At 41.7% G+C, this 27084-nt stretch overlaps 1 protein-coding gene across 1 annotated transcript; it reads right to left on the minus strand.

The window, feature by feature from the left end:
* Nucleotides 1-5356: 5356 nt before the first annotated feature.
* On the minus strand, nt 5357-9544 carry tbx3b (T-box transcription factor 3b). The gene is made up of 7 exons (XM_021606395.3): nt 9183-9544; nt 8802-9069; nt 8473-8619; nt 7789-7865; nt 7601-7698; nt 6867-7471; nt 5357-6706 (listed from the first exon to the last, which is right to left on the minus strand). The coding sequence occupies exons 1-7, from the start codon at nt 9527-9529 to the stop codon at nt 6257-6259; spliced, it is 1992 nt and encodes a 663-aa protein (XP_021462070.3). The 5' UTR covers nt 9530-9544; the 3' UTR covers nt 5357-6256.
* Nucleotides 9545-27084: the final 17540 nt, after the last annotated feature.

Genomic DNA, 27084 nt, shown 5'->3' on the forward strand with positions numbered 1-27084 from the left:
GTTTACTGTTTTGCAAAAATGTGCTTATGCATTTGCATTATGTGTGAAAGCAATGAGAATTGACTGACAGTGTTGCAAAAAATAATAATGTAGTGCTCATTACATTATGAGGGAGATCAAGGGGACCCCAGTTTCATTAAACATGTCTTAGCAATCCCGCTCCCCCCGTAGCCCCAAGATGAATGGTTTGGCCACGCTCCACTGCTTTGACTGATGCAACTAGAAGTGTCTATGCTATACTGAACAAAAATAAAAACGCAACATGCAACAATTTCAAAGATTTGGAGTTACAGTTCATAGAAGGAAATCAGTCAACTGAAATAAATTCATTAGGACCTAATCTATGGATTTCAAATGACTGTGTAGGGGCGCAGCCATGAGTGGGCTTGGGAGGGCATAGGCCCACCCACTGGGGAGCCAGGCCCAGCCTATCAGAATTAGTTTTTTCCCCACAAAATGGCTTTATTAAAGACAGAAATACTTCTCAGCACCCCCAACTTTTTGCACATATGGAACATTTCTGGGATCTTTTATTTCAGAAAAGTTTGTGGTCATACGCACATCCTTTGATTTCAGCTCATGAAACATGGGACCAACAATCTACATGTTGCATTTACATTTTTGTTCAGTATAATGTAATGACCCTGGGTTTATAAGCACGGAAATCGACCCTGCCACACAAGCATTTGCGGAACAGTCGATAGCGCGCCGGACCTTGGGACAGAAGGTCGAGGGTTCGAGACCCGCTCCCTGCTGTTTCATTACATTGGTGTCAGAAGTGATCGGACCTTGCATCCACGACAGTGCGTGTGCTTGGCCGGCGAGCGCATTCCAGTAAGATGTAGAGTCACAAGCTAGTGCGAGGACGCGTTCTTTGAAAGGAGGGAGTAGTGTAAATCGACCCTGCTTCACGAGCATGCTTTTGCAGCACAGTCGATAGCGCGCCGGACCTCGGGCTCGAAGATCGAGGGTTCGAGACCTGCTCCCTGCTGTTTCATTGCAATATAATGGAAAGACACTTATGAAAGAAAATTCCACAATTGTATCTATTTTGGGCTGTTAATGTATATTGGTGTTTCGTTTTGTGTCCGATGCACTCAGGGTGTTGTTACATATAATATGCAGCACGCATGAACAAAGAAAGTCATTGCAGCCTATCATTTCACTTCCCCTAGCTGTGAGAACCATGGCGTGAGCACAGGCTGACTCGGCATTGCTATAGCACACTTGTAACGTTTGTCGTCGCAAGGAGACCAAGGTGCAGCGTGGTAAGTGTTCATGATACTTTAATTACTCAGAACACCAAACAAAAACAACAAAAGAATAACGAGCGTCACGTTCTGCAGGCTTCACAGCGCTAACAAAAAAACAAAATCCCACAAACACCAAAAGGAGAATGACAATTTATATGTGATCCCCAATCAGAGACCACGATAAACAGCTGCCTCTGATTGGGAACCACATTCGGCAAAAAAATAAAAACTAAGAAATAGAAAACATAGAAATAAAGAAACTAGAATGCCCACCCTAGTCACACCCTGGCCTAACCAAAATAGAGAATAAAAGCCTCTCCATGGTCAGGGCTTGACAGCAGCCGAATAGCCTGCCAGCAGCCTATCAAAGGTTGCACTGTGTCCATTGCAATGTAAAAAAAAAAAAACACCGCTGTAACTATTCAATAGTTAGGCTATCCATATTACTAGAGCTTGGTAGCCTAGCAGTTAGGAGCGTAGGGCCACTGGTTAAAATCCCAGAGCTGACTAGGTGAAAAATCTGTCGATGTGCCCTTGAGCAAGGCATTTAACCCATAATGGCTCATCTCTGACCAAGTGGGATGTGCAAAAAAAGCACTTGTACATGTATGAAATAGGACAAATGTAAGCACCCAACTTCTTATCTTATTGTTCTTTATATTTCTATGTCAGATTCACAGCCGCAATTTATGAAACATGCCAAAACTTTGGAGATAACAATAGATGGCAAAGTCAAAGATACTGGTTTCCCCTATCCATCTGTGGTGAAGGTTTCCCTAAATGCTTATGACATATTCAGCTCCAGAATCAGCCATATTCTCGCTAGCTGGCTAATCTTTTGAATACAGTGTAGCAACAAAAGATAACATTAGCTAGCTAGGTTAGCCAGCTGTCAGTGCTCTGCTTGTTATTCTTTCTCCATTCCACATGGAAATCAACACAAAGTTCAGTAATAGATTTTGCATCTGAAAATGTTTTAAATAGGACAAATCTGAGGGCGCACGTGCCCCCTGTGGGCATGACTACTCTGCCTCTTAGCAACTTCGGGTCCTGTGTGGCTCAGTTGGTAGAGCAAGGTGCTTTCAATGCCAGAGTTTTGGGTTCAATTCCCACTGGAGACAAGTACAAAGAATGTATCCAGTCGCTCTGGATAAGGGTGTCTGCTAAATGACTTAAATCCAAAGTCATCATCTCCAACATTGTGCAGTTCCATTATAGAGCTTTGGTGTGGATTAAGGCCTATATATTCATATCAGTTGTGTTCCTCCTCTGTATTGTTTCCTTCTTCCTTGTTTCTGTGTGGCAAGGGAAAGTCTACAAAACTAAGAGCAAACCAGCCAAATGTTGAATACATTGTAATGATACCGATAAATGAATCCTGCACACAATGTGCTTATTTTTATTAAATGTTTTATCAAGAATAATCATTGTTTTGATGTATATGAAATCGTTTGGTGAAATATGCATAAAAGTAGAGAAATTGCACATAATTCTGTAACTTTGGATAGTTGTACTTCCAATTTTGATCATCATAATTTAGTGAATACAAAATAACATTTATTGATCTACTGGTATTTTTAAAAGACAGTCTAACTTTTGTTTTTGTGTGCTTGGACTCAAGGGAAACTATGGTTGCATGAATCTTTTTGCAGGCATTCGGGTTCCTTTTATGAATGTTTTTGCAATTTTTACAGTATAATATTGTTTTGATGATGTAACTATGTTTTGAGAAGGTAACTTCATTTGAAAAAGCATTTACTGTGGACACTGTTTTGAAAATTGACAACATTGTTCAAAAAAATGCTTTTATATGATTGAGAAAAGTGGTTTTATGAAACATCAAGGCTATTGATATATTGGTTTGTAAATACTGCTCTCTAGTGGTGAAGCTATGTTAGCTCCCAAAACAACCTCCATTTCCATTCAAGTCTTGAGGGATATCCTACAAAGCAAGCTAGATCTACTCAGGGTTTTCTAAAGCTAACCAGCTTCAATAAGATTCTTATTCCAGCTCAGGCTTCATTCATACTAAGACAGTGGATATTAGGGTTAGGGATAGGGATATTGCTTGCCCCCCCCCCCCCCCCCAAGTTCGAAAATTGGTTCTACATCAGCAGTTTTTCTCACTGACAGTCACTCAATTAGTCATGTCAGCTAACAATGTTTCAATTGGTCGATTAGTCTAGCCATTTATCTAAACTTGTAGGAATCATGAGCCTCCAGGGGGCTTTTGGATGTTCACATAGAACAGTTTTACCTCCGATTTGCTTTGTTTAAATACTCCAGGCCACAAGATGACAGTAGCTTGTTTGGCTTGTGCATGTTGTAGCTAATGTAAGCTAACTAGCAAGCTGTGCTAATGTTGTTGCTAGCGAACTAGAATTTGTCGTAAGCCTGTGTTGATACTAACCAGATGGCCACAACTAGATAACTAGCAACATTATAATTAAACCACAAAGCCTATTCCCACCCAGGAGACTGAAAAGATTTGTCATGGGTCCTCAAATCCTCAAAACGTTATACAGCTGCAACATCGAGAGCATCCTGAATGGTTGCATCACTGCCTGGTGTGGCAACTGCTCGACCTCCGACCGCAAGGCACTACAGAGGGTAATGAGTATGGCCCAGTACATCACTGGGGCCAAGCTTCCTGCCATCCAGGACCTCTATACCAGGCAGTGTCAGAAGAAGGCCTTAAAAATTGCTCTGCTTCCGCACGGCAAGGGGTACTGGAGCGTAGTCACTTTAACTCTACCTACATGTACATATTACCTCAATTACCTCGACTAACCTGTGCCCCCGCACATTGACTCTGTATCGGTACCCCCTGTATATAGCCTCCCTACTGTTATTTTACTGCTGCTCTTTAACTATTTTTTTATTTATGTTTTTACTTCACTTGTTTTCTTAAAATTCCATTGTTGGTTAAGGGCTTGTATGTAAGTAAACATTTCACTGTAAACTCTACACCTGTTGAATTCGATGTTTCAGAATTGTCTCAATGAAGAGTTCGGCGTTCGACTAGCCATATCCACCGTTATGGTATGGATGAAGCCTGAGCTGAAACGTGAAGCCAACTGAAGATGGTTAGCTTTAGAAAACCCTGAGTAGCTCTAGCTTGCTTTGTGGGATACCAAGCCGGTCTTCCAGGATGGTTAACAAAAACATTAAGTGCCTGCAGCACTACTGGAGCAGGGTTGCCTAGCCCTGCTATATAGTATTGACCTCCAACCAGATATTTCAAATCTTTTGAATATTAGCTATATGACAAAAATCAATGACATCATGAGTTGGGGGTTAGGGTAGATCAAATGTACACAAATAATCGATTTGTTATGTTAAGCTGTATCATTTTTTAGCCACGCCCTTGTGGAGATATGAAAGGGTTTGATTGGTTTAAGCAATGTATGGGGAAACTTTCACTTATCAGAGGGTATTTAGTAATACTGCACGTGCTGGTAGCCTATATATCTCCATAAATCAAAACACTAAATGCTCGTAATAACTTTGCCATTCATATTTTTGAAGATTTTATGACATTTTAATAAAACGTTTTCGAAATAAAAACTATGATGCTGAATGTATTTGATAAACAATATTTGTATTCAAGCATGATCGTTGAATATGAAAACTGTGTACTGTAGGCCCATACCAGAACAACATCTAAGGGGCTAAAAAAGGAAGTATATATTTGTTAAGTATATAGGCTTATGCAATAAAGAACAATAACTTATGTTTATAATATAAATGTTTTGTAATCATTTGTTCATATAGATCATCATATGAAACTTACGGGATCATTTACATTTATATATATATGTGCTCATTATATATAATGTGCTCATTATATTTATATATATATATATATATATATATATATACTTGCAAAGTAGTAGTTATAAGCGCTATGATAGTAAACGATTACCGTAATAGTAGGTTCGCCTAATAATGTATTTTATATACTTTTAGGCTGCAAATGTTAAAAACGCACACAGTAGGGAGGTAGGAAATTCATTTAGAACTTTTTTCGTTTTAAATCAACTGAAACTTTTCAAACATAAAATGCACAGACATGAGCCTCCATTCAAGAACCTCCTCAATCATTAAAACAGTATACTTTTATTTCGTTTAACATTATTTTGTTGCGTTGATATCACCCATTCAAGAGCAGTTCTCAAATGAACAAACATGTTATAGCAAAGAGCTTTGTAGGCATGGGTTGTAATAAATGATAGGCATACAAGATTTTCCCAAAAAATATTGTGACAATTTATGTTGATCTACAACGCATGCACATAATTACAGCAAAGTTACATTTTTAGTTACATTTTTTTTTTTTTACCTTTATTTACCTAGGCAAGTCAGTTAATAAGAACAAATTCGTATTTACAATGACAACTACCAAAAGGCAAAAGGCCTCCTGCCGAGACGGGCGCTGGGATTAAAGAAAAAATAAAGTTTTTTTTAAAAAGAGGACAAAACAAACACCACGACATGAAATGGTTATGTTGTCTTACTGAAACTGCAAATGATATTGATTAACTGACCGAAGCAACGCCATTGACTTTTCAATGTTTAACAAACAAGTCAGCAAAAACATTCCTCCATTAAAAAAACAGAATGGTTATTTAAAACGAATTTTCAAAACGTCCATATTAACTATTTTTTCAAGATCACGAAATAAATCATATTTGAACTACACACGTGCTTTGGTTGTAAAATACAGTGGTTTATAGCGGTTCGTTGCATGGCTAAGTGATATATAAAAACATTAGGGATTTATTGCAAATAAACTTCAGTGCCATTAGTGAACAAATTACAGTATCATCAACACACAAGCGCAACCATAATTCACAGACGCAAACAATGTTATCTATTATGCATACATTCCGAATTAGAAATGTTAAAATGCCGTTTGGTATGATAGCAAACACCTTAATCTTCATTCATCAGGCTATGAAAAAAAACAATCTAAATTGTAATCAGTTTGTTAGATTTATGACCTAGGAATATGAGTCTCTGTCTTGATAGGAGTCAATACCGCTGACCAACTGTTGTATACATTGAAGCTGGTCCATGCAATCCTTGCTGGATACACGTTTTGCCGCTGACGCACCAGAACTCTGTAGCGAGGAATCGCTGTTTACCTCTGACATAGGCCTACAGTGCAATGGAGCAGCAATCGGACTATTTGCAATAGTGTGACAATTCAGGTCTCTATCCGTCATAAGGCGAATAGATGTCGGGGGCGTCGAACAGTTGTCTGGTAGGCCTACGCTATTGGAAATGAAGTATGGTCTGAACCGGGTAGGAGGGCGCACTGGGCGGCGATGCACTGGGGTTACTGAGCGGCGATGCACTGGGGTTGATGCTGTGGTGGAGAGAGCAGCCGTTGGGGCCAAATGGGAGTAGGGATAGGGGAAAATAGCACCAAAAGGAGAAACCGTGAGGCCCTATATGGGAAACAAAGAAAGAGCGGTTAGGGCTGCAAAGTTTGCTGTTATTTTCATTACTTATTTTCATTACTTAAATTAGCCTAATTAATTTACGACGTCATAAGCGTAAAAGCCGTCTGTTGAGTAGTGTTGCTGAATTAATAGATGGTAGGCATACCTGCGATGTCATAGCATGCTGCTGAAAGTTCAAGGGTAATCCTGACGTTCCTGACACTCTTTGTACAGAAGATACTGGGATACCAGCCGTGCCCATGGTGCACACTCCGCCAGATGACACAGCCATCAGCATGTGCCCCATTGCTGTTGCTGCTACACTGGATAACGTTTCTCCCTGCATGTTGACTTGGGCATTGTGTAGGAGACGGTGAGCGACACCCAAGGGGTTGAGAATATATCTTGTCCAATCCGGTGGATTAGAATAGCAGTGTGAAAAACTGCTGCGTCCTAGGCCTGTGATGTGAGCACTTTGGTCCGTTTCCACGGTTAAAGGCTGGAAGTGTTCTGTTGCCCTCGGATCCTCTGCTCCAAAGCGACGTGTCATACCACCAGTTATGGAGTTTACATGGTCCTCTTTTGGATCCTCTGAGTCTGTTTCGGTCCTAAGTGAGTCCGTTGAAGCCCTGTCCGCTTTGTCGTGGAATGTGGTGACATTTGGCTCAGGTTTCAGTTCCTCTGTGGTGTTTGTGGTTTTTCGCAAGTCTTGTCCAACATGATTCCAATGTTTGCTTTCTTGACCGCTTTCGTTGTCACTTTGGCAGGCCTCTAACATGATTGGTTAAATACAATGTTGTTTGTAAACTGAAAACAAGTTGAGGCTAAACATTTTACCATTACAATATATTATGGTACGAAAGGTACAAATGTATTCAATTCGTTATCATACATACTCACCGATTGATGTTGCATTTCCTGCGCTTTTCAGTGGAGCCTCATCCAAAGAGTCACCAGAGGTTTCACTGAACTTTTGTATATTTATCCCCAATTGTTTCCTGATAAAAAAAGGAACATTTTAGTAGGCCTATTGACAATTAAGAATTTCTAGGAGTATTTAGATTTACATTTCTCGTTTTTTGTCTCACTTTTTTTCTCTTCTACCATTGCCAGTGTCACGGAATCCTTTGGCGAAAGGATTGTTATCAATTTTCAGTTGTGTGATCTGAAAATAGAAATTACTGTTAAGGACTGTAATGTTTCTAAACATTAGACCAGTAATTACATTTTAACACTATTAATCATAGTCTCATAGGCTATAGGCTAGTGATAAACCAGGAGTTGGCCTATAAAATCCTTCAAACGATTCCAACAAAATCTTTGTCCACAATAACTTTGTAAAGGGTTTATAAGCAGTTAATAAACGTTGTGTAAATATATTGCATATTACAACAAAATATTTGAAAACACAAACATCAACATTTCATTACTTGCCGAATATTGAGCCTTGGGCATACTATGCTATAGTGTAGAGCTCGGCCTATGTGTCAGTAATGAATTTAGACCTGGATTGAAGTCTATATAACTGCAATAATTGTTCATCACCATCTATAAACTCTTTACAAACTCTTGATGCATAATATATACATGTGTGTGTGTGTGTATATATATATATATATATATATATATATATATATATATATATATATATATATATATATATATATATATATATATATATATATATATACCAGTTATGTTTTCCAGTGTTATGAATACGAAAAATACATTGATATTCTGAAATTTGCTTTATGAAATCATGAAGGGCCTACCTTGTCGTTTTGATATGCAGTTACAGCAATGAATTCTGTCTCAGAAAAGACATAGGTCCTGAACGTGCTATAAGGTAGTTTGAGGATATCATTGGCCCTCACAACGTGAAACCTGGGCTGGTATTTGTGCATTGAGTTAAGAATCGTCTGTAATTGGAGACAACATACATTTTAAATAATAAACTAGGCCTAGTCATCAACTCGAACTTTAGTTTAAGAAAAACTAGTCTTTCAGTTATATTTCAATATAACAATACATTAGATGAGTTAAACTGCACTGTAAATAGACTACATTATTAACACAACACGCTAGTATTTTTGGAACTTACAAACCCATGCTTGTCCGAGATGTTGTTTGTCAATTTTAATTTGTGAAAATTGACCACTTTTGACATCCATTGCTCGCCAGAAGCGGGACTGTCTGGGTGTATGTACATCCTCTTTGGCATTTCAGGATCTGCCTTTCCTGACACCATCCAACGAGAGTTGTGAAACTTGTACCTGAAGTCGTCGGCCGCAACAATGTCCACGAGCAAAATATATTTTGCCCTTTGGTTCAAGCCAGTACATCTTGCTTTGAACGGTGGAAACATGCGCCTGGAGAAAAGGTTAAACACATCGATTCTAAATCACAGACGTATAGAATATAGGCTGAAAAAAACGAATAACTTTATAGGCTATGGTTATTGATGATATTTTAGAACATTTACCTTCCTGATTTTGTTATGACCATTTCAGTGCCGAATTTGTGGAATTGTGTCCAAAGGTGCCTTGCCTCCAAGTGAACTTTTGGATCATCCTCCGTGGCTTCCGTCTCCAGCGTTTTAGGAGGACTGAGCTTGGCAGACTGGGTTGCATTATGCTGTTCCAGCGAGGCTTTGCGGAGGATCGTTTCAGCATTGACCGGATCCAGCATGCGATGCCTTTGCGCAACAGGCATGTGAAGAGACCCGTGGGAAGTTAACGCAATAGCAGGAAAAAACGGAGATTGTCGGGCCAGCATTGCGTCGAGGGTGAAATCCGAAGCAGTGTTTGGTAAAAACGGTTGGAATGCCATATCTCCTGGTACAAGTGGATCTCTCATTCAAAAGTGAATCCTCTTCATGTCAAGGTAGGACAACCGATGTCTTCAATAATTTCGTAAATGAACACGTTTTGATATTTGGAATAAGCTATATTCAGTCAAACTGTCACATTTTCTCAAGTGTATTTCAAGCTGGTATTTCGTTGCCATTTCATCGTAATTACAATGTAGCTTACCCTTTTCAGAAGACAAAAGTAGGCCTACCCATATGCCACCTATTTCAAATTTCGATTAGGCTAGTTTGTGTTAAATCCGAACAAATGTTACCGGTTGCATTCGATAAGTGCATCTCCATCTCATTCCAAGGAATTGTCTTCTATTCTTAGCATTATATTAGGCTACTAGGAGAAAAACAAACCCAGAATAGAGGCAATAGCCTATCCCATCAAAGATGTAGCGTGCACTTAGCTCATGTTCTTCCTTCCCGAACTGTGCGAATACGTTACGAAGTCCGAGCCGGAGTTGATTGGTTCTTTGACACTTTGGACCTTGTATATTCCATTATGGGTGTGGTTTCACGGATCAGGTGGGTATAGAGGTTCAGTAAACAGTATTGTAACATGGGGTGTTGGGTTCATATGCAGTTCGGTCCCTGCCACTTCACTGGTGATCAAAATAAAACTTTGCAAGAAACGTCGAGCCACATAGTCAGAGTGTTCGTGAGCAATGAAGGATTAGTGCGCACCATTGCAACTAGGAGCTGTCCACGTGCGTCTGATCCTGAATTCCACATCTCATCAATAATTTGGCTGGGTAGACTTAATATTGTCCTATTTATATTGCCTTGCTGACATTTAAAAAGAACATAGGCTACACCCAAGAAAGTCAGTGATTGAAGAGATTCAGTGTGGTATGCAAACATACTGTAGTAGACAGTAGCCCATGTTTCACTTCACAATGAATGAGCACAAAATAGTGGACTCACCCATTTATCATAAATAAGTGTGGTTATCCAAACTACCAGCTAAAAGGCTGGAGAATATCTAGTTATTAAACGTGTAAGGTCTTTAGGCTAATCCATTAACTATAAGCACAACTTACTTTTTGAATTATTAGAATCATAAAGATATTTCAAGTTTATATTTGACAACTATTATCCACTATAGGCTCATTTTAAATAATTAGAATTGACAATTAAAGTAAATGCCTCTGGCTATAATTCAAATACAGTCTTGTCATCAAGTAGGCTATGTTTATTCATCTCTCAAATCATACATTCAGACAGTGATCATTTCAACAAATATGTCTGACCCCCAGACAACAATTTCAAAGTCAATCACTCTGTCTACCTCCTCTCCTGTCACTCTATCTGAAGTGTTTCAATAGTCCATCTTCAGTCCATATTACATACTCAAATGTTTTATTTTATAGGCCAATACCACCTTCAACTGCTGCATCATCAAGGAAATACCATTGGCCATCCTAAACACTGGTATGCCTATTAAAACACATTCACTTGCTTCAGTCTTCCCACACCATTCCTGTGCCCCATGGCTTCCTGGACCCACTCTGTGACAGCCTTGTGACATGAGAACGGGGCTGCATGGGTACAGTCTACAGTTTGCTCTGCACAGCTACTATATATATATATATAGTATATATACACCTTATATACAAACGTATTTGGACACCCCTTCAAATTAGTGGATTCAACTATTTCAGCCACACCCATTGCTGACAGGTGTATAAAATTGAGCACACAGCCATGCAATCTCCATAGACAAACATTGGTAATAGAATGGCCTTACTGAAGAGCTTGTGACTTTCAACCTGGCACAGTCATAGGATGCCCTGCTAGAGCTGCCCCGGTCAACTGTAAGTGCTATTATTGTGAAGTGGAAACGTCTAGGAGCAACAACGGCTCAGCCGCGAAGTGGTAGGCCGCACAAGCTCACAGAATGGGACCGCCGAGTGCTGTAGCAGCAGAGTGCGTAAAAATCGCCTTCGTTGCAACATTCATTACCAAGCTCCAAACTGCCTCTGGAAGCAACGTCAGCACAATAACTGTTCGCCGAGAGCTTCATAAAATGGGTTTCCATGGCCGAGCAGCCACAAACAAGCCTAAGATCACCATACACAATGCCAAGCGTCGGCTCGAGTGGTGTAAAGCTTACCGCCTATGGACTATGGAGCAGTGGAAACACGTTCTTTGGAATGATGAATCACGCCTCACCATTTGGCAGTCTGACGGACGAATCTGGGTTTGGAGGATACCAGGAGAACGCTACCTGCCCGAATGCATAGTGCCAGCTGTAAAGTTTGATGGACGAGCAATAATGGTCTAGGTCTGTTTTTCTTGGTTCGGACTAGGCCCTTTAGTTCCAATGATGGGAAATCTTAATGCTACAGCATACAATGACATTCTAGACAATTCTGTGCTTTCAACTTTGTGGCAGCAATTTGGTGAAGGCCCTGTCCTGTTTCAGCATGATAATGCCTCCATGCACAAAGCGAGGTCCGTACAGAAATGGTTTGTCGAGATCGGTGTGGAAAAACTTGACTGGCCTGCACAGGGCCGTGACATCAACCCCATCAAACACCTGAATTGGGATGAATTGGAACGCCTACTGCGAGCCAGGCCTAATCGTCCAACATCAGTTCCCGACCTCACTAATGCTCTTGAGGCTGAATGAAAGCAAGTCCCCGCAAAAATGTTCCAACGTCTAGTGGAAAGCCTTCTCAGAAGAGTGGAGGCTGTTATAGCAGGAAAGGAGGGACCAACTCCATATTAATGCCCATGATTTTGGAATGAGATGTTTGACGAGCAGGTGTCCACATACTTTTGGTCATGTAGTGTAGAAGGTCTGCCAGTGATTGTCCAGGATGGATTAGTCTCTGGATATAGTTACAGAGCTTTTTATTGCTCAATGGTCCATGGCAGGCTAGGAACGTACTAGTGAAACCTCTTACTGAGTGAGAGCAGCAGGTTCGGGACAACAAAGTCTCAGACAGGCGTTCAACCTCCAGTGTCATTGGTTTGCTTTCACCAAAGCTGGCGATGTTAATTTCCTTTCTGCGATTGTTGAGAACCGGATCTGTGTGAATTGTTACAAGGCCTCAGTACTCCTATGCTATAGGTTGCTTTCATCTTCTAATACAATTCAAGCAAGGCAGTCACTGTATACAGTACAGTGTTGCAGAGCTGACCCAGTGACCAAAAACAAGGGATCGCTATGACAACCCTCGCTGTGAAATTAGATGATACCTCAACATGGAACCTTTGTGTATAGGTTTCTCTATGTGTCTCTGATCAAATCCTGAACTAAATATGCGTCGTATTCTGGGGTTACACTAGATACACAGCAGCGAATGGGACTGACGATGACCCAATCTTTTTTTGTCAGGAGAGGAAAGGGAAAACCCTGCCTGTCCATCAGCCAACTTCAAAAAGGCCCACTGAGTAATCTGAAACAAGCCGGAGAATGAGAGCAAACAAGATGCCTGGCTGTTATTTGTGGGCTTGGCCACAAGCTGCGTGTGAAACCTGTCACAAGGGACTAACCGCAGATTTCTATTGGGTCACTGCCCAGTGACATCCTCTCCCTGCAAAACTTCTACATTATGCCCCTGTTAGGACATGAAGGACATAAGGGGTCCGGACTCTGGGACAACACTTGTTGAGGGACCTTGGGGGAGCTTGCCAGCAGTAGATTTCAGTCTTGTTGCGGTCACCTAACTCTAACTGTCATCAACAAAGACGGCACTGGTATCACCCTATAGTGGAAACAGTGTACACACTACACATGTTGTACACCCCTGGGGCATGCCGTGCCAATCAACTTTTCGTCGCCAGGGTTCAATGTACCACCCTCCACTGTAGGTTCCCTGACCACTTGTGCACTGAGAGCTTGAAGAGCATCCTTATCTCAGTCCAGAAAACAGGAAGTAAAGGTGTTATGTTGACAGGCATTGTCCCTTTTCTTTTATGCACCAAAGTTACTTTAAATTCAGCTTATGTCTTAGTCATAAGGTAGAGTGAGATGGCCAGAGGAGTGTGTTGGTTACTAGGTGACAAACCACAGCACGCTAAAAGTCTGAGAAAATAGTACCACAGTCTACGCTCGCACTGAAGGTCTATAGATTCATAATTGCATTCTATACAATGTAAGTCAACCATCTTGCCATATTATTTGCCTAGGAATATATTTCCTAGGCAAATATAAACAACTCTGATCCATGTCTCTCTGCAGCACTCATATAGCCATTTCTTCTAGCCTAGCCATGGAATCCCAGCTCACAGCTAGGGCCAGGGTCATTGGAAGCTCTCCAAACCGCCATGGCCATGCTGTCTCCCTAACACCTCTGATGTTTCGGCAGTTGAACACTGATGAATGGTCTAATGGTAGCAGGTCAGTGTGACTGAACACATTTGGACTTTGCAGGTACAAGGAATGTAGTTAAACAGAGGAGCAGAGGTGCTAAAGGAGAAATCCTGAGTTACGTCCCAAATAGCACACTATTCCCTCTATACCCCACTACTTTGACCAGAGCCCTATGGGCAGTGGTTAGAAGTAGTGCATTATGTAGTGAATAGGATGCCATTTGGGACGACGCCCTGGAGTAGATTGGGCATCAAACACACAGCAGCAGCCAAGTGGCAGGGTGATGGAGCAGACTATGAAAACTAATGTGAAGGTAGTGGTTATATAAGGGTCTGATGACCACCTTACTGGTCAGCAGAATATCTGGCCTGGGAATGGGGGAAAATAGGGGACAAGCCACATCATGGAGATATTTCAGTATGTTCTAATACTATCTCCATGATCCAGACAATGTCCTTTTACCACACACAAGGGACTGTCTTTCCTCTTTATCATTCACAAGTCATCACCTCATCCTCCCTTCCGTCACGGAGAACAGTAGATACCAGTATTATCTGTCTTTGACAGAATCAACATCAAAAGCTATAAAGCCGTTCTCACTAAATTATACGGTAACTAAATAAAGTGAAACATGATGTTTCAACAAAGTGCTAGAAAGGGAACTTTTAGCATGGCTGCCCTGTCAACATTCCCTGTGGTCCACTGGCACAGATAGACTGGGGATATTTCCCAAATGGCACCCTATCCCCTGTGTAGTGCACTAGGGCCCATAGGGTTCTGGTCAAAAGTAGTGCACTCTGTCATGGAATAGGGTGCCATTTGTGATGCCGCCTGGGACGTCAGACTACACTAGAGGCAGCTGGTGATCAGCATGATTAATGTGACATCTGAATGGCGTGAAGGGAGAGTGGAGCATGGTGGCTCTACAGGAACACAGCTCTCACATTGCTGTGTGCACTATGCCCCCCAAAGACTACCAGGTCTGGTACACTTATGTGTCCCAAATGGCACCCTATTCTAACGGGTAATTTTTCACTGTTTCTCTGGGATCAATAGGTCCTATAAACATCAAGGCCAACCCCTATTGGGCTTGAGTCCCCCTTCTGGTTATTTGTTTATGTTTATTCATTTGAGTGTGTAGTTTGAAATTCTGAGCTGATTTAGGATCCTGTTGGTTCCCCTGATACACGGGTGGAAATTATTTGACACATGAGATTAACATTTTATCATAGTTCTGGGACTCAATGAGCCTCCTATTAGACTCCTACTAGACTCCTATTAGACTCCTATTAGACTCCTACTAGACTCCTATTAGACTCCTATTAGACTCCTATTAGACTCCTACTAGACTCCTACTAGACTCCTATTAGACTGTCCTGAGCCATCTTGGGACATCTGTCTCGAGTTTCTGTCTCGCTGTCCTGCCTTTTGAGATGGATAGCTGTCCTCCTAGGACTGGGTACATTGTAAAAGTAACACACTCAACAACACTTCAGATATACTGTATTGGCATTTCTGTGCAGCGAAAAGCTACTCTTCAAGATTAGCAAAGGACTGCCAGACTCTGTGAATAAAAGTCCTGCTGTTCCAGCACCCTTACAGAATTGAACATGAATCCAGATAATGAAAGTAGTGAAAGGTCAATTAGGAAAAAGAAAAGAATGATCCCTTTGAACATATTCCTCAGCCCTTTTGTAAAGGATAGCTCTGACACAGGTCTGTATATTTGAGATTTTATGGCGGTATGTATTGTGATAGAGGATGTCACTGACAGAGAGGTGCTTGGACAGCACACAGAAGGGGAAATCATCTGAAGTAACCGGCTTTCATTTATTTAAGACTCAAGCTTTTTTCTCTCTCAACTTACAGCATTAGCTAAGTTATTAACAGTTTGAAATACCTTCATCAAATCAGAGTTTGATGGTTATCCCAAGTATGAATTAGCTAAGTTTGATATGGTTTTGTGTTTAGCTGGAGCTGTTTCCATGAAGAGTATGCTGACAGTGGTGTGGTCCTGTTCTGTCTGGGAGAGTATGGGAAGGGCTTCTCCAAACACCGGGTTACTCAACTTAGCCACCCCCCACACATGTGCGCAGGCACACACACACACACACACACACACACACACACACACACACACACACACACACACACACACACACACACACACACACACACACACACACACACACACACACACACACACACACACACACACACACACACACACACACACACACACTCATCAATACTTGGATGAAGAGACTATTTCACAGGTACAGCTCTTTTTAACTGCAAACCCTCAATCTGTCAGCCACCTCTCAATAAGCTAATAGTTCTAATGTGTGAAAATTGATTTCTCGGGACCTGCTACCTCCTCCTTGCTCAACCCTTTTTCATTCACTTTCCTCTTTCACTCAGCTTTAAAAGGATTTATAGCCTTGTTGTTATTGATAAGCGGAAATGAATTTTACTCAATAATAAAACCTTTGGTTTGTGTAAAGTTTGGGGTCCATGGAAAGTGTATTTGCTGAATAGTGATTTTCATTCAACAGGCCTTGGCACATACATTTGAGGTGGAAATAAAGATATACTGTACAGCCTTTGAGTTTAGTAGACAGTGCTACTCTCAGCACAAAGCCTCATCATTTTTGCTGAAGCTTTGAGCTTAATGCTGCTTTCGTGGTCAGCCCAAATGTCTTAACAGTACTGATCCCTGGCAGCCATATCCTGAGTAAACTTCTGTTGTGCTGTTTAGCAAAAAATAAGATGTAGTTGGATAGTAACCTCCCGGTAAATGTAAACCTCTTAGTATACTTGATTAATAACAAAAGAGCAGCAGCTGTGGCAAGATGTACGTGGTTGCTGTTGACAACCCCTGGGGATTTAACCCAAAACTCAACTGGCAATTTGCTGCCTTACTCTTTAGTGTCAACTATACAATGAGGCTTAGTCGGTTTATTGATGTCCCTCTTCCTTCCTCTGTGTGGGGGAAGTGGATTATTATTATTTTTTAAGCATTTAACAGACATAGGTGAATTTGTTAGAGGGACTTCGTTAAAAAAAATATAGAATACACAATCCTCAAAGGCTGCCCTCAGCATTTGTCCTCCCAACCTCCTCTTGACGAGATTGGCCACTCGAAAAGAAAATATGCCCAAATCCCTTAATTAGGCCAGATATTTTAATTAGGAGTAGGTAGATAGGCGGAATACATACTGTATGTTTTTTCTTTTTTCCTTGTTTGCATTACCTCTGAATGAAAGAGGCCTCCTCTCCCCCCTCCTTAATCCCCTTTCCCTAACATTCTCAGAGCTTGACATTCTCTTGCGATTTCTACATCATTTTGATCCTTCTCAGAAACAGACGACCCTCGAGTTACTGCTTTTCACCTTTCCCTCGTGTCTATTGTTGAAAGAGGCACACAGGGTTAAGCAGGAAGTAAAAGGCTAGCCTATGTCTTCCTTCCTGTGCTCTCTCTCTCTCTCTCTCTCTCTCTCTCTCTCTGCCCTATAACCATACTACTTTCATGGCAATGGCTCTGCTTTTTAATAACAAGCATCTAGAATTTGGCAATAGAAGTCAATGACTTAGACCAACACTTCTACAAGAACTGCTGCTTTCAGGATGCACCCACAGATGTTGAGTGACCACCGTCATTAAGAACAATGTTCCACTAAACAAGTCAGGTGCTCTATTATGCCAACAGACTGTAAGGGGATCTTGCTTTTTGTATTTTAACTTTGCACTCCTACTAATCGGAGGATCATTGCCCATGCTTCACTTGAGAGCTGAATGTTCATAAGTGTTTACCGAGCAAATATGACCCCATTGGCCCCACGTGGGTATTTCGTGGGCAAGGTGGGCACACACCAAGCCCACACCAATCCCACATCAGCCTCACACAGGCTAGCCCACAACAAGCCCAACACAGGTTAGCCCACACTAAGCCTAACACAGGCTAACCCACACCAAGCCCAGGCCAGCTCACACCAAGCCCAGGCTAGCTCACACCAAGCCCAGGCCAGATCACACCAAGCCCAGGCTAGCTCACACCAAGCCCAGGCTAGCTCACACCAAGCCCAGGCTAGCTCACACCAACCCCAGGCTAGCTCACACCAAGCCCAGGCTAGCTCACACCAAGCCCAGGCTAGCTCACACCAAGCCCAGGCTAGCTCACACCAAGCCCAGGCTAGCCCACAACAAGCCCAGCTAGAGAATTTTATCAACCAGGAAATGGCTGACTGATTTCTGCATATTGCACCATTAAGCTATACAAATAATAAAAGTCTTATTTTCAGACACACACTCTCAGACTCTTCTCATACTCACACTGCCCTACAGGGTAGTGGAAACCCTATGAGGTCCAGGGGACTGACTCTCCACTCAAAAGCAGTCATTCAAAATGTCAACCAGCTTGTCAGATTCTTTACACCAAAGACACAGCCGTTAGCAGCCTTGCACCCCTGCAATATGTGTGTGAGTCACAGCAGCTGAAATCAAATAAACAGATCACATTCCTCTTCCTCTCATCATGTGTCTTATACCCAGACATTATATAGGCTGACTTGTTACGCAAGACTTAATAGGGGCAATCTGTGGTTGTTACATCAATTTTGGTACTTTAAATAATGATACTCATTGACTCTTGAATATTATAACTTATAAATGCCACAAGCTTAGTTTAACTGTCTTAATTAACCCATCAAAACCTAAAATATAAGCTTGTTTTAATTCAATGTTTGTAAACAATAAAATTATAAACAACCACTGTATATGGAAAATATGGATCAATATCTGTCTGTATGACTTTGAAAGTGTTTACATTTCTCCAGCCCCATCCCTCAGTTGTTTACCAAATCAGTGGTGGTGACAGCTTTGCTATTGTTTTAACTGCAGATTGCCCCTTTAACTAGTGGTTCTGTACTTATACACTGAGTATACGAGCATTAGGAACAACTTCAACAACTGGCACCTACTACCATACCCCGTTCAAAGGAACTTAAATATTTCGTCTTGCCCATTCACCCTCTGAATGGCACACATACACAATCAATGTCTCAATTTTCTTAAAGCTTACAAATCCTTCTTGAACCTGTATCCCCCCTTTTATCTACGCTGATTTAAGTGGATTTAACAAGTGTCATCAATAAGCAATCCTAGCTTTTACCTGGATTCAACTGGTCAGACTGTGTCATGGAAAGAGCAGGTGTTTTTAATGTTTTGTATACTCAGTGTACATGGGAAGTACTAACATAGAATACCAAATAGGCTTCTCAATATAAGGCTATTAGCAAGCACACCAAGATAAGTGTTATACCTAAAGATGTTTTAGTCAACTCAAACCCAATGCATATTTAGTGGTCATTTCATATATTGCTAAATTAAATTGTGTTGCATTTGCAATAAGGCTGGATTCCTTCTTCGCCTTCACAAGGATATCTAAAGCTTTGGGAAAATGCAAGGAATGTCTAGCATCTCCATGTGAATGTACTGGACCATCCCACTGGCCTCCTTACACCCCATCCTAGAGCAGGTTATCTCCTGTCCATGCCCCTTAGATCAGAATGATCACTTTGTTATGTGCTGTTTAAATGACCCTACAGAAAAACAGTCCTGCGTGCCCTTCACACCAACACACACACGTACAATTGCTGCAAAATGAAATTGCTCCAATCTCATGCCCCACACACAATGAGTCAATACAATGCCCACACAAGATCCTGAGTGCCACACCAGTTTAAAACCAAGGATAACAGCTGTTTCTGTATCGGTATCCTTCAATGCAGAGTTTGGCGATTAAATGCTGAGATTCAAGTTACTTTGGTCTTGCTTTGATTCCGGAGAGTGCCTTACAAATGCAATGGCATAGATGTATAAGAAGAACATAACACCTTACTGTCTAAACCCAATGTATATTTTCCCATCCATCACCACTTTAGAATAATGTAGGCTTAAACAGTTCTGGAATCTACTGAATGCTATTTTCATGGTTTAGCTTGGATGCTTTGTTTATATGTAGGGCATTTCATTTGAATTGATTTCTGGAAGAAAAAAAAACTGGAAAAAATCTCCACACACTTTCAAAAAAATGGTCATTCTTTTTCTCTCTCTTTTTTTTCTCACACTGTCTCAGGCACCTTTCCAGAATATCCCATATGTGTTCAATTGTGTTGACATCTGGTGACTGAGACGGCCATGGCATATGGTTAACATCGTTTTCAAGCTCATCAAATCATTCAGTGACCACTCGTGCCCTGTGGATGGGGGCATTGTCATCCCATGGTAGGCAAAATAATGGCTTGCCCAGAATTTATATACATTACCCTAAGCACGATGGGATGTCAATTGCTTAATTAACGCAGGAACCACACCTGTGTGGAAGCACAGGCTTTCAATATACTTTGTATCCCTCATTTACTCAAGTGTTTCCGTTATTTTGGCAGTTACCTGTAAATTGTTAGCGGTAAACGCCATGAAGACCAATGAATACACTATGACTGATTTAGTGTTTACCAATAGTGTTTATGAGGTCACTGTGGCTGTGAAATATTGACTTAAGTGCTTGGATAAGACATCCCTAATAGAGGATAGTTAGGAAATGAGCTCTTCAATTAAAAAAAAAATGCTTTCCTTATCGTCAGCACAAACAGCTATAAGGAAGAAGAAACACATGAAAGACCACCCGACACTATAAGCTCGTTCCAAATGGCAACCTATTCCCATATAGAGCACTACTTTTGACCAGAGCGGGCCCTGGTCAAAAGCAATGCATTATATAGGGAATAGGGTTCCATTTGAGATGCATTCTATCTGTCTTCCTGTTGATGGGCCTGACAATATTCTTTGATTTGAATAGTGTGAATATTTATGTCCAAAGGTGTTTGTCTGTTCTTAATGTGTGCTGTCTGCAGGAAGATACAGATGACAGTTATTGCCAGGATAAGTGGCTATGGATTATAGGAAGCTTGTCCTGACAGAGGAAGCATTAAGGGCTCTTCATTATCTCATCATTCTCAGGTACACAATCAATGTGAAGAAGAGGCCCAACGAATACTGTCCGAATTAACCCAGTCCTGGTTAACACCATGGCAAATATGTTCTATCTATCTGATTAAACAAACAGTTAACATAGAACATATCTTTAAAAAATGTCACATATTTACATTGTGATTATTATACATAGTATCATATATCTGGTTGTTCAAATTGTTGTGTAAATAAATGCATGACTTTTACAAGAAAGAAAGTTTCCCATGCCATGTCCATAGAATTCATCACATACAATGTAAAAGAGACTAACTACCATACCGTAAATGTAAATGCAATGATGAGATAAAAGCTAATCATGACAGTGATGGTAGAATGGCGAAGGGCAACTTTGATGGGGGTGGGGGGCCACAAAAAAACGGAACTCATCAGGGAACTCATGAGGGGCCGCAGTGGCTCGTGGGTCTGCGTACCCTCCCCCACCGCCCCACTTAGTTTGTAAATTAATTTCCTGCAATTCTGCACATTTTGCCATGGGGCGGAGAAATTTTGCAATTTTACAGCTAATCTCCTGCAATTTGATACATTTTGCCTTAGGGTGGAGGCAAATTTAGCAGTTTTTAATATTATAACTAATGATCAATGGACCCCACGTGTCACGACTTCCACCGAAATCGGCTCCTCTCCTTGTTCGGGAGGCGTTTGGCGGTCGACGTCACCGGCTTTTTAGCCATCGCAGCTCCATTTTTCTTTTTGTTGTTGTTGTTTTTGTGAATTGTACCCCTTTTTCTCCCCAATTTTGTGGTATCCAATTGTTTAGTAGCTACTATCTTGTCTCATCGCTACAACTCCCGTACAGGCTCGGGAGAGACGAAGGTTGAAAGTCATGCGTCCTCCAATACCAACCAAGCCGCACTGCTTCTTAACACAGCGCGCATCCAACCCGGAAGCCAGCCGCACCAATGTGTCGGAGGAAACACTGTGCACCTGGCAACCTTGGTTAGCGTACACTGCGCCGGGCCCGCCACAGGAGTCGCTGGTGCGCGATGAGTCAAGAATATCCCTACCGGCCAAGCCCTCCCTAACCCGGACGACGCTGGGCCAATTGTGCGTCTCCCCACGGACCTCCCGGTCACGGACGGTTGCGACAGAGCCTGGGCGCGAACCCAGAGTCTCTGGTGGCACAGCTGGCGCTGCAGTACTGCGCCCTTAGCCACTGCGCCACCCGGGAGGCTTCAGCTCAATTTTTCATGTATCCATTTGTTTTGTCTTGTTCCCTGCACACCTGGTTTTCATTCCCCAATCAATCTACATGTATTTATTCCTCTGTTCCCCATCATGTCTTTGTGTAAGATTGTTTGTGTTACGTGTGTATTGTTGACGCGCCAGACTGGCTTGTTTTTTCCTTGTTATTTTTCACAAAGATGTTTATTGTTAAACATAATTCTTGTGACTGTTTTGCGCGTTTTGCAAAGCTCTGCTCTCCTGCACCTGACTTCGCTTCCAGTACGCACACATCTGACACCACGGCAGTCGGTAATTCTAACTACAAGTTTAGATAGCTGGCCGCTAGACTAATTTATCAATCTAAATTATATATATACAGTGCCTTGCGAAAGTATTCGGCCCCCTTGAACTTTGCGACCTTTTGCCACATTTCAGGCTTCAAACATAAAGATATAAAACTGTATTTTTTTGTGAAGAATCAACAACAAGTGGGACACAATCATGAAGTGGAACGACATTTATTGGATATTTCAAACTTTTTTAACAAATCAAAAACTGAAAAATTGGGCGTGCAAAATTATTCAGCCCCCTTAAGTTAATACTTTGTAGCACCTCCTTTTGCTGCGATTACAGCTGTAAGTTGCTTGGGGTATGTCTCTATCAGTTTTGCACATCGAGAGACTGACATTTTTTCCCATTCCTCCTTGCAAAACAGCTCGAGCTCAGTGAGGTTGGATGGTGAGCATTTGTGAACAGCAGTTTTCAGTTCTTTCCACAGATTCTCGATTGGATTCAGGTCTGGACTTTGACTTGGCCATTCTAACACCTGGATATGTTTATTTTGGAACCATTCCATTGTAGATTTTGCTTTATGTTTTGGATCATTGTCTTGTTGGAAGACAAATCTCCATCCCAGTCTCAGGTCTTTTGCAGACTCCATCAGGTTTTCTTCCAGAATGGTCCTGTATTTGGCTCCATCCATCTTCCCATCAATTTTAACCATCTTCCCTGTCCATGCTGAAGAAAAGCAGGCCCAAACCATGATGCTGCCACCACCATGTTTGACAGTGGGGATGGTGTGTTCAGCTGTGTTGCTTTTACGCCAAACATAACGTTTTGCATTGTTGCCAAAAAGTTCAATTTTGGTTTCATCTGACCAGAGCACCTTCTTCCACATGTTTGGTGTGTCTCCCAGGTGGCTTGTGGCAAACTTTAAACAACACTTTTTATGGATATCTTTAAGAAATGGCTTTCTTCTTGCCACTCTTCCATAAAGGCCAGATTTGTGCAATATACAACTGATTGTTGTCCTATGGACAGAGTCTCCCACCTCAGCTGTAGATCTCTGCAGTTCATCCAGAGTGATCATGGGCCTCTTGGCTGCATCTCTGATCAGTCTTCTCCTTGTATGAGCTGAAAGTTTAGAGGGACGGCCAGGTCTTGGTAGATTTGCAGTGGTCTGATACTCCTTCCATTTCAATATTATCGCTTGCACAGTGCTCCTTGGGATGTTTAAAGCTTGGGAAATCTTTTTGTATCCAAATCCGGCTTTAAACTTCTTCACAACAGTATCTCGGACCTGCCTGGTGTGTTCTTTGTTCTTCATGATGCTCTCTGCGCTTTTGACGGACCTCTGAGACTATCACAGTGCAGGTGCATTTATACGGAGACTTGATTACACACAGGTGGATTGTATTTATCATCATTAGTCATTTAGGTCAACATTGGATCATTCAGAGATCCTCACTGAACTTCTGGAGAGAGTTTGCTGCACTGAAAGTAAAGGGGCTGAATAATTTTGCACGCCCAATTTTTCAGTTTTTGATTTGTTAAAAAAGTTTGAAATATCCAATAAATGTCGTTCCACTTCATGATTGTGTCCCACTTGTTGTTGATTCTTCACAAAAAAATACATTTTTATATCTTTATGTTTGAAGCCTGAAATGTGGCAAAAGGTCGCAAAGTTCAAGGGGGCCGAATACTTTCGCAAGGCACTGTATATATATTTTTTTTATGGGGCGGGCTACCAGTTGCCCGTTGGTAAAATATGTCAAATATATGGATGGGACAGACAGGTAGGAACACATTTTCAAAAATTATTCTGCTTGCCAAAATTCCACATTCAGTGCATTAATTTTATGCGGGTTGAAAGGAAAAGACATAGAGCCATAGACCATATATGTATTGGAAAAGCAATGCTCCTAGAATGAGCATATAGATACAGTAACATGAGGGCTAGTGGTTTGCATGGACCTGTGCTGTTTCCCATGTCTCCACTCTGGTCCATCATCACTGTTGTAACGGGCCAATGACGTTTCAGGGGACCACCGTGAGACACTTACATTCATGGCCGTAGCTACATATGAGGAGACTCTCCCGAACGACGCTGGGCCAATTGTGCACCGCCCTATAGAACTCCCGATCAAGGCCTGTTGTGATACAGCCCAGGATCGAACCCGGGTCTGTAGTGACACCTCTAGCCCGCTGTGTCACTCAGCAGGCCCTGCACGCTTATAATCTTGATCTGACTTATGCCTCGATCACACCGACAGTTTTTTCGCACAAAATGGCACGGAGCATCATGTGGATATGTGTGCAACAGAAGTTCAAACCGTCTCTGCATACAATTTAATGCATATGTTTGAAAAATCCAACGCATGCATCACACAGAATGTACACCAACTGCTCTGCAACGCCATGCGGCAAAAGGAAATTAATGTACTTCTGATGTACCAAAACGCAATAAAACGGTCGGTGTGGTTGAGGCTTGAGTTCTATTCGCGCCTGCCTCTTTGCGAATAAGTGGAATCATTAACAGTGGTTTGTTCGTTATGCGTGCCTGCATCCCACAGACTTGCCGAACAGATTATCCTTTTAGCAGCACATTCACCACTCAATCTAAAGGCTAAAACTCCGGTCTCGTGGCACAGGCCGATGGCCTGAGACATGAAACGATCTACCCTAGCTCGAAATCGGCTCATTAGAACAGTAGGCAAAACTAGAGACGCTGCTGACAGTGTTTGCGAGATGCCGGGCCGTGACTCCGGGCATGTCTACAGACATCCACCAAACAAACAAAAACGACTCTCGGAGAATGAGTGCGCAACTGGTAAATAGTCGCCTATAAATATGTCAGTCAGCTGGCTAGTTCCCGGCAGACTTCTATTCCAGTAACGTTGAAGGCCTCTGGCTAGTATTACCTAGCCAGCTAACGTTAGAAGGATGAATTAAAAAGATAAAGTTAAACAGAGCCTACCTCAGCAGGAGCAAAAAATAGGCTACAAAGTTTTCATAATAACTTTAATTTTCAGAGACTATGCTGAGACCGACAGTGATGTGGCGCTCAGTGTTGAGGCTGAGGCAGACTGCAATGCATGCAGAGGAGACAGAGAAAGAGAGGAGGCAAGCAGAGAGAGAGAGGTTAGAACAGTGGTTCCCAAGCTTGGGGTCGGGCCCCATGTGGGGTCTACAGAGAAAACCTGTACTAATCTTATCAAACAAGTTAGGAACTTTAAAAAATAATACATGTTTCAATATCAACATCTGGACATGGCATATATCTTTCTTATAGGCCTACATTAAAATGAAATCAATAGGCAAATAAAAATGTCATACGTTTTCATTTATATCGGTGGTTGTTCATCTTATCCATTACCCACCTTGTTTTTACCACTGCATCACTGATATTAGTACAGAGTCAGTAACATTCTAATAATGAGTGTGTATGTGATAATACGATCTTCTGTGTGCTCCATTGATGTCTGTTTGTGCGGAGCTTGATTAGTAATGCCTAGGAATACAAATGTGAACGCTATGTCATTTGAGAAAAGAGATATCTATGTATAGAGTTGATGATTTTTATGCATTTCATCATTACAACTGACTGAACAGTCTCTGTCTGATGCTACATGTCAGTGGGAGTCATTACTCATATTTCCCCCCTTTCAGGAGTATAACATTACAATTGTATAGCTTACAGGCTATGTGTTTGTAGATCGACTGAGGTGAATGGGGGGGGGGGGGGGGGGGGGGGGGGCTCACTAAAACTAAAACCCTGGTTAAGACCCTGCTACATTCAGTCTATAGGGCTACAAGAACTAGCCCTACACATGATTTACTAAATGGTGTTGTCTGAACATATCTGAGTATTGTATGTAATTTTAGCTTGTCTATACTCACAGGTCGATTTGTTTGACCTACGGTGGTAGCCTATATATTGGTGATTTTTGAGGTATGCTGTAGCAGACACAGTGGTGACTGGGGAATCTGAAAAAAAGGGAAAAGACAAGAGCTTGATCTTATAAAAAGAATACCTTCCTTTCTCATAGACAGCAACACATGTTGATATCACCCCCAACTCCTTCCATGGCCATGGGAACAGGTGCAAACTGGTTCACACAGATCAATATAAATGGAGTATGACTGGGACTCAGTGGGACTGGAGCCTCAAGACATTATAATATCTCCTAACATTGCCAATATGGATTAAGTGGTAGACCAACACAGCAGGAGCAGACAGTAAATAACATGGTCTGGAGCTCTGAAATCCCTCTACACTCACAAAGCTGAGTATAGGACACACCCAAATACAGTATGTCAGTGGTTTATAACACTAAGACCTATACATAATGTATTTCTCTGGAACAAGGATTATGGGAAACACAAATGGTGGTGTGTGGGTGTCAGACAGTGGATGTGACAGACTGACTGGCTGACTGGGGTGTTTCAGGTTTCAGCTGTAAGCTGACATTCTGCAGCTTTTCCAATGTAAGCAATATCTTCTCAAGGGACATAAGGGAAATACTGATGACTTAAAGTCAGATGCTGGATCCTAAACATATGATCTGTGGACGTCTTAACACCTCGGTATCTGCTCTCTCATTTCCGGCTCTCCCGACTCCCGGCCTCTATGTGTTTCTCAACGACCGACTTCTCCCCGGGGAGCAATAACGTTTTGCACAGTAAACTGCATTAGTGTAATTCCTCCTA

This window comes from Oncorhynchus mykiss, chromosome 6, assembly GCF_057628025.1.
Source record: "Oncorhynchus mykiss isolate SJ-2025 chromosome 6, ASM5762802v1, whole genome shotgun sequence".
NCBI lineage: Eukaryota > Metazoa > Chordata > Actinopteri > Salmoniformes > Salmonidae > Oncorhynchus > Oncorhynchus mykiss.